Source organism: Mandrillus leucophaeus, unplaced genomic scaffold, assembly GCF_000951045.1.
Source record: "Mandrillus leucophaeus isolate KB7577 unplaced genomic scaffold, Mleu.le_1.0 Scaffold614, whole genome shotgun sequence".
NCBI lineage: Eukaryota > Metazoa > Chordata > Mammalia > Primates > Cercopithecidae > Mandrillus > Mandrillus leucophaeus.
This window is the reverse complement of record NW_012106631.1, coordinates 1863581-1871910: the sequence shown is the minus strand read 5'-3', so window position 1 is coordinate 1871910 and position 8330 is coordinate 1863581. Positions and strand designations below refer to the sequence as shown.

General features: G+C 34.7%; 1 protein-coding gene across 1 annotated transcript in view; it reads left to right on the top strand.

Moving 5' to 3' along the window:
- The window catches only part of NCKAP1 (NCK-associated protein 1), a 100757-nt gene that overhangs the window by 17803 nt on the left and 74624 nt on the right, over window positions 1–8330 (top strand). The window contains exons 3-6 of the mRNA XM_012000062.1: window positions 5732–5824; window positions 6026–6082; window positions 6791–6933; window positions 7017–7107. Coding sequence (XP_011855452.1) covers window positions 5813–5824; window positions 6026–6082; window positions 6791–6933; window positions 7017–7107 — 303 coding nt within the window. The 5' untranslated portion in view covers window positions 5732–5812. The remainder of the gene's footprint in view (window positions 1–5731; window positions 5825–6025; window positions 6083–6790; window positions 6934–7016; window positions 7108–8330) is intronic.

Sequence of the window (8330 nt, the reverse complement as noted above, 5' to 3'; positions counted from 1 at the left end):
CTGGATATATTTTCCTAACATGTATTTACTACCGTTTCCTCAGAAAAATGCATTTCTGAAATATTTACTGCCAGTAAAATCACTTTGTATATATGAAAAAAGAAATGTACTACAAATAATTTTAAATAGGATCCTAAGGTTCTTTTAAAACATGACTATTCTTTGTGTTAATTAGAATTTTTTGGTAATCTTAAGAGATTTGCTTGTGTTTGATATGCATACGTCTTGTTAGTTGCCACTCATTTCTTTTATGCTTTCCTACTCTGAAAGGACATAATGTGAAGTATTTTACCCAACTTTGGAATTTTATTCAAGGGATTAAATCAATTTAGAAACTCATTTGAGACATGAATTTATACCTACTATCAAGTTCATTTATGACTAGCAATGAAATTTTAAAATTGGTAGTATCTTCTCTCCCTCACTGAAGAGAAGAGAAGTGAGGTGAGGGAGTAAGCTACGCTAAGAAATGTTGAAGAGCACCCCAGACGTGAGAAAGAACAAGTGCAAAGGCTCTGCGGTGGGAACACACTTGGTGAATGCAAACACAGCTGAAAGACCAATATGGCAACTATACTGAGTGACGGTGGAGGAGCATGAAAGAAGATGAGGTCTTAGAGATAGGCAAGGGCTTTGATATAGACTTTATTCTGAGGCACTGGTAAAGATTTTGTATTTTACTCTAATTGTGAGATGAAACTGTTGGAATTAAAAAATGAATTTTATATTGAAGTATTGTTAGACTTACAGAAAATTTGCAAAAACAGTATAGAGAATTCCCCTATATTCTTCACGTGCTGTTAACATCTTGAATAACTTCAGTGCAATCAGTTTTTTTAGGGTAGTGTGGTGCTTTAAAATGTCCACTGTGGCTGGGCATGGTGGCTCATGCCTGTAATCCCAGCACTTTGGGAGGCCTAGGAGGGCGGATCACCTGAGGTTGGGAGTTCGAGACCAGCCTGACCAACATGGAGAAACTCCGTCTCTACTAAAAATACAAAATTAGCTGGGCGTGCTGGCACATGCCTGTAATCCCAGCTACTCGGCCCGAGGCTGAGGCAGGAGAATTGCTTGAACCTGGTAAACGGAGGTTGCGGTGAGCCAAGATTGTGCCATTGAATTCCAGCCTGGGCAACAAGAGCCAAACTCTGTCTCAAGAGAAAAAAAAAAGAAAGAAAAAAACCAAATACGTTCACTGGGCTGCTGCTATGTGGAGAAGATTGAAGAGGCATGAGCAGAAGTACAGAGACTAGTTAGGATGCTACTGTAGGGGTCCACATGAGAGTTGATGACTAGGGTGGTAGCTGGGACAGTTTAGGCAGAGATTTACCCAAATAGCATCTCAGTACACTCTTACTTTAAACAGCCTGGCCTTAGAATATCATACTAAGAGTTTGAGCAAGGCATTCCTTGAAACCAAACTTCTGAATTTGGTTGTTTTTTAAGAGAAACAAAATACTAGCAAAACTTAGATTAAGAAAAATAATTTATGAATAAGCAATTTCAATAAGAGTAGAAGGTAATAATTGAAATGAGCGAATAAAAACTATACCCACGTTCCTTTGTATTCAGTGGTTTAGCTCTGTGGGCACTAATTCCTTATAGTAATTTGCCATTGCTTTTTCTCTGGAAGAATGAAATACTTGAGGATTTAGAATAAATAATAAATTTCCATCAATTTTCTAGATACTTATATTTGTGTGGAAAATGCTTCTTAATTGAACAAAGATCAATTACCAGGACTTTTCAATTTAGAGATAGGTTCCTTGCCGTAAGCATGCCTGATGTTTATCCAGTTTATTTTCAGTTTTTACATATTTTTCTTGAATATTTAGAATAATGACCCATAGCTAAAAAGTTTAAGGAAAACATTATACAAATACTTTGCTAAAATATTTGCATGTATCACATGAATATGTTTTTATAAGTATTAGTGTATTGAGGCTGGGTACAGTGGCTCATGCTTGTAATCCCAGCACTTTGGGAGGCCAAGACGGGAGGATCACCTAAAATTAGGAGTTTGAGACCAGCCTGGCCAACATAGTGAAACCCCGTCTCTACTAAAATTACAAAGAAATTAGCTGGATATATGGTGTCTGCCTGTAGTCCCTGCTACTCGGGAGGGTGAGGCAGGAGAATTGCTTGAACTCAGGAGGCAGAGATTGCAGTGAGCCGACATAACACCACTACACTCCAGCCTGGGCAATAGAGCAAGACTCCATCCTCAAAATAAAGTATTAGTGTAGTAAATAGAATCAATTTTTTCTCACAATAGTACTTTTCTAATGTTCTGTTGTATTACTTCGAACAATATGTTACCTACAAAACATTCAAAACAATGAGATATTGAATTAAGAAAAATTTGTTCCAGATACTAGTAATTTTTGGTAGTATCTACTCTCCCTCACTTTAGGAACTAAAATGTAGCGTTTTTTGTAGTTGAAGCAAGAGAGTTGTAGACACTTTTGTTCTTCATTGTTGTAGTTGACCTCTTTCACCCAGGCTTTATGAAATTTATTTTCATTGAAATGGGGAGCGTGATTGCATAGAGATATTGAGAGGATTGTGTGAGAGACCTGTAAAATGTTTGGAACAATCGATGCCTGACACATAATGTATGCTCAGTAAATATCAGCTCTTATTAGAAATACTATGGCTAATATTGAGGAATATTAAAGTTTTATTATACTTATTTTGAAGAAGTGATCTGCAAACTTCCTTTGTTATTCACTTAATATTTAATGTACAGCTTCTGGCTGCGAGGCATTGCTACATATTCTTATGTACATTATCTTGGTTAATTGTCCACATCAGCTTCCATTTTGATGAGGAGGGTATTAGGCTGGAGATGTTGTCACTTAGCCATGGTTGCATAAGGTATGCTTTCTAGCATCACCTCCCAAAACATATCATCTGACACTGATAGTCTTTGAAGTTTGTCATTATAATCCCTTATCTGATAGATGTTTGCATTGGATACTTCCTGTGTCCAGAACTGTATGATATGGACTAGGGAAATTAAAACTTGAGTTTGGTACACTGTCTAATTGTGCTGGAGATAGCTATTATAGAAGATAGAAAGTGATAGCTGCTGTTAGACATTATACATGTTTAGAGGAGGGAGATGTTAGCATTTCAGGGAAGGAGTTCAATCAGGTATGGTTTTCTGGAAATGGGATTAGCATTTAAACTAAGTGCTTTAGGAATAGTGGGATTTGGACATGTTTAAATGGTGGGATTCTGACATTCAAGTAGAGGAAACAGTAAGAAAGCAGGAGATGTGTATAGAAGGTAGTGAATAGATTGTTTTGGCTACCATATGTAGTGTGTGAATACATGTAGGGGAAATGTAGATTGGAAAAGTAAGTTAGGGCCAGATTGTGGAGGGCCTTGAAAGCTTGACTGTTTTGAATTTAGGCATCTAGTAGTTGTTTGATAAATGTTTGTAGCTAAGTAGAGTCTGGTCATATATGACTTTGGGGGAAATAAAGTTGAATGAGAAATTTAGCCTGTGAGATTTTATTAAAAAGGGAAACGATGGGCATGTAGAATGGTAGAAAGAACACTTTCAGAAGTAAAGAGATGAGATTTCCAATCTTGGCTCTGTCATTAAGTAGTTGTAACTTTAAGAAGGTTGTTTTAAGGTCTGTAGTTCTTAGGTTCTTAATATGGAAAATGAGATTTGTATTTAAGACCATTTAAGGCTCATAGTAAGAAGGTAACTGTATTATTTATTGTGCAGACTAGGACACAGAAGTTGGAAGGGAAGGGGACACAATTAATAAAATTACAGTAGGGCAACTAAAATAAATTGGGATTATTAAGCCCAATGTAAACCAAATTATACCCTTCATATCTTCTTATTATGAATGTACTTCCACCTATTGTATTTTGAAACTCAAGTTTAAAGTACTGAAAAGCAGGAAAAAGGACTAAGACATCAATTCTAAATGCTTAATGTTGTCGAATAAGGTAATAAGTAATTCACTTGATGTTTTTGGAGTAGTAAGGATTAAAATGTGCATATATAAACATGAAATTGTTCTGAAACAGATTATGTTGTGCAAAATAGAGTCAGCTACTCTCACAGATGAAGCTAAAAATAGTCACTACAAGTGTATGTCTTAATTTGTCTGGTATTTAGGGGTAGTAATGAAATATTTTGTTTATGAGTATTTTCTTTTTATTTTGAGATGGAGTCTCATCTCTGTCACGCAGGCTGGAGTGCAGTGGCTCAGTCTAGGCTTACTGCAACCTGCTCCTCCCAGATTCAAGCGATTCTGTCTTAGCCTCCTGAGTAGGTTGTATTACAGGCATGCGTCATCACGCCTAGCTAATTTTTGTATTTTTAGTAGAGACAGGGTTTCACCATGTTGGTCAGGCTGGTCTTGAACTGCTGACCTCAGGTGATCCACCCATCTTGGCCTTCCAAAGTGCTGGGATTACAGGCTTGAGTGTGAATATTTTCTAGATAGAATTACTTCTTTAAATGTCTTCAGGGAGTGCAATATTTAGGGTGGTTTACCCTTATAATAGTAGGGTCTAGCAGACTGCTGTGCTTACTGTTTTAAATTGGCTTCTTGTAGTTTAAAAAAAAAATTCCTCTGATGTTAGTTAGGCTCACTGCTGTAAAATTTCTGACATATCACAGTGGTTCAGTACAATTATGTGTGGAGGCATCTTCACCCTAATGCTCCTAAGTGTAATTCAGAACCATATGAAGGCCTCAGCCTTGTATGGGCTTTGATAGCAAATCTGATATTTTGAGCCACTTATATTTTCCAGTTTTCTCATGTTCTGAATAAACTTCTTACACATTTAATGTATGTTTACAACACCTGGGTATCTTGTTAAAAGGCAGATTCAGATTCAGTAGATCTGAGGTAAGCCTGAGATTCTGCTTTTCTAACATGCTCCTAAATGGTGTGGGAGTGGCTATTCAGCAAACTGCACTCAAGAGTATCAAGGTTCTAGATCATTTATTGGAATGCTGAGAATCTTATAGGGCATTAAAAATAGCTAGATTCTTTTAGAAATTATATCATTGATTGATATAAGTTGATTTTAAAAGAAAAATTGGGACTTTTGTAAATTTAGTTATACGGTTGATTAAAATACTATTTGTCTTTCACATTTCCCTCTTTCATGTCTTAACTCTAGTTTTGCTTCTTTCTCATTTCTTTTTTGTTGTTGTGGTTTTTGCTTTTGTTTAATATATTATTGTGTTTTGTGGATCTGGTCAGGGAACCGTTACCGTATTTTATGTTTGTATCTACATTTTATTTTGCATGCGTAACGTGGCTTTACCTGGATGTTCTTTTTGGTAAGTTCCAAATTTATATGGCATATTGTTTTTTTGTAGTGTAAGTTATAATGTTTTTCACCTTCTTTTCTCTCATTTCTAGTAATGTGATCATGCTCATGACTTGTTTTTAATTTTTTAAGAGTTCATTTGATACTTTTTTCCTAACACTTTCAGATTTTCCTCAATAGTAGCGCACTTTGGTACTAATATGCTTTGATTTGTTTTATAGCCTCACACTGTCAGTTGCTGATCACTATTAGCAGTTGCTGTCTCGAGTACTTTGGTTTTTTAAAAAGCCTTAATCATCTAGAAGTATTATTCTAAAAGCTTGTGCTTCCATATAGCAGTCATAAAAGAAGATAGTTTGTAGTAAAATTAAATATTTTTGTTCTCTATGAGCAATGCATTCTAATTTTGTTTTAACAGCAACAGCTTGCACAACTACAGAAAGAAAAATCAGAGATTCTGAAAAATCTGGCATTATATTACTTCACATTTGTAGATGTTATGGAATTTAAGGTATGTATTTTAATATATAATATTTAACATATCAGAAGTAGATTTAAATGTTTATTAATTGTGTAAATTGCTGTGTCACTTATAAATAATAAAATAGAAATCTTCCAGAACTGAAATTTAAAACATACCTTATTTGTTTGTGTTTTCTGAATTTAAACGGATTTATACAGATAAAAGATTACAATAAGTATTTCTTTTCAGGACCATGTTTGTGAATTGCTGAATACTATTGACGTTTGCCAAGTCTTCTTTGATATTGTAAGTATCATTTTCAGAAAAATGTCCAATTATTCTGTTTCCGGAAGAGCTCAGGGGACCAATTGCTTTTCTTTAGCTGGATTATGTAACTAGCATATAAAGTTTTAGCATTATTAATTTGGCTTGTTTTATAGCTTTTTAAAAAGGTAAAGTGTATATTCTCTTTATTTGTTTTGATTGTCACTGAGTTTAAGTCTTGTACGTATTGGGAAATACACATTAACTTTAGTATTTTATTTAATAGGCCCAATTTTCAAAAGTTAAGTGGATAATATTTTCTCTCTAAAAGGCATACTTGGAGTCTTTCTTAGTATGATAATTTTTAGATACAAGAAGTCAAAGTGATAATTGTCTCCATTTACTTAATGGTGAACTTTAAAAAGAATAATTTTTTTTCCTCTTTAGTGAGATTGGCACCAGTGTTCCTTATTATTCTGGCTTTTATCCTTTTGAACTGTTACCAGTTTGAATATAGTGATCACAAGCGTTTTTCTTTCATCCATGAAATTGTGTCAAACACAAAACTGTTATCTGTAACTGCCAAGTTTTAGACACGCTTTTAGTGAAAGGAATTAGATAGCATTTTAGAATGGGGATAAAATAAATACAGAAAATTATTAGCTCTCAATAGCTTCTGTGAAGATTTTGTGTGTGTTTTAAATTTTAAGAAATAGGAAGTAGTTGAACTTGATTTTTTTTTTCTCCTAGACTGTAAACTTTGATTTAACAAAGAACTACTTAGATTTAATTATAACCTATACAACACTAATGATACTGCTGTCTCGAATTGAAGAAAGGAAGGCAATCATTGGATTATACAACTATGCCCATGAAATGACTCATGGAGCAAGGTAGATTTGCATTATAAAAGTCTTTCTAAAATGCTCAATGTGATAGATTACAACTCATTGAAATTTGATATGTCTGTTTTAAGTGACAGAGAATACCCACGCCTTGGCCAGATGATTGTGGATTATGAAAACCCTTTAAAGAAGATGATGGAAGAATTTGTACCCCATAGCAAGGTAAGAGACAGTTGTTAGGCATATGAGAGAATAGGCATATAACATAGCGTGAGGATAGATAGTTGGATAAAGGGATAATCTTCTTTTTGAAAAATACTATAATGGGATATAAGTAATAGTTATGTGTGCTTTTATCTAATTATGGACAGGGAACTAATTAATGAGATTCAGAATAGTGTATAGAGACTCAAGAATAGATTGATTGATTTCATTATAGTTTTTTAGATTTTAATACAGCACTAAACAATAGAATTTACCATGTGGTATTTGAGAGGGTCTGTTCTCACACTAATAGGTTTTAGTAGCAATTCTGCAAATTATAGTATAATATTTGTCAAGTTACTTAACCTCACAATACCTCAGTTTTCTTATCAGTAAAAATGGAATAATAATAGCACTTAATTTCATATGGTTCTTAGAAGAATTAAATGAATTGCTTCATTAAAAAGTACAGAGTATTTGATAAATTTTAACTTTATTATTATAGTCTCTTAATGAAAAAAATGACAGGGGTTTTATGAAAATAATTTGAAATGACTATCTTTTAAGAGATATTAAAAATAATGAAATAATTTTGGTTGTAAGTAGTCTTGTCATGGATTCTCTGCAGAAGGGCTGATTCACAGAATGGTAGTTTCTAAACACTTCAAGGAAATTTATAGGTATCTCATCCAATCTCATTATTTATAGCTAAGGATTAAGGGCTGGAGCAGTATCATGACAAGGTAAGTCATCTGGTAATAATGGTGGCAAAACCAGAACTGAAGCCCAGGATACTATAATCTTGGTCTACATTGTTCTCTTTGAATCATGAAAGTTAATACCTTGTGTAAGTCTGTGCTTTTTTCTTTATTTGAGACAGCGTCTCGCTCTGTCGCCCCAGCCAGAATGCAGTGGTGCAATCTCAGCTCACTGCAGCTTCCGCCTCCTGGGCTCAAGTGATTCTCCTGCCTCTGCCTCGGGAGTAGCTGGGATTACAGGCCTGCACTACCACGCCTGGCTAATTTTTTGTAATTTTAGTAGTGACAGGGTTTAACCATATTTCCCAGGCTGGTCTCGAACTCCTGAGCTCAGGCAGTCCACCCACCTCAGCCTCCCGAAGTGCTAGGATTATAGGCATGAGCTACTGCACCTGGCCACTGTGCTTTTTTCTTGACATACAGTTAACACCAATAATTTTCTTTGAATTTTTTTACTCCCATGAAAATTCTGAAGAATTTTTT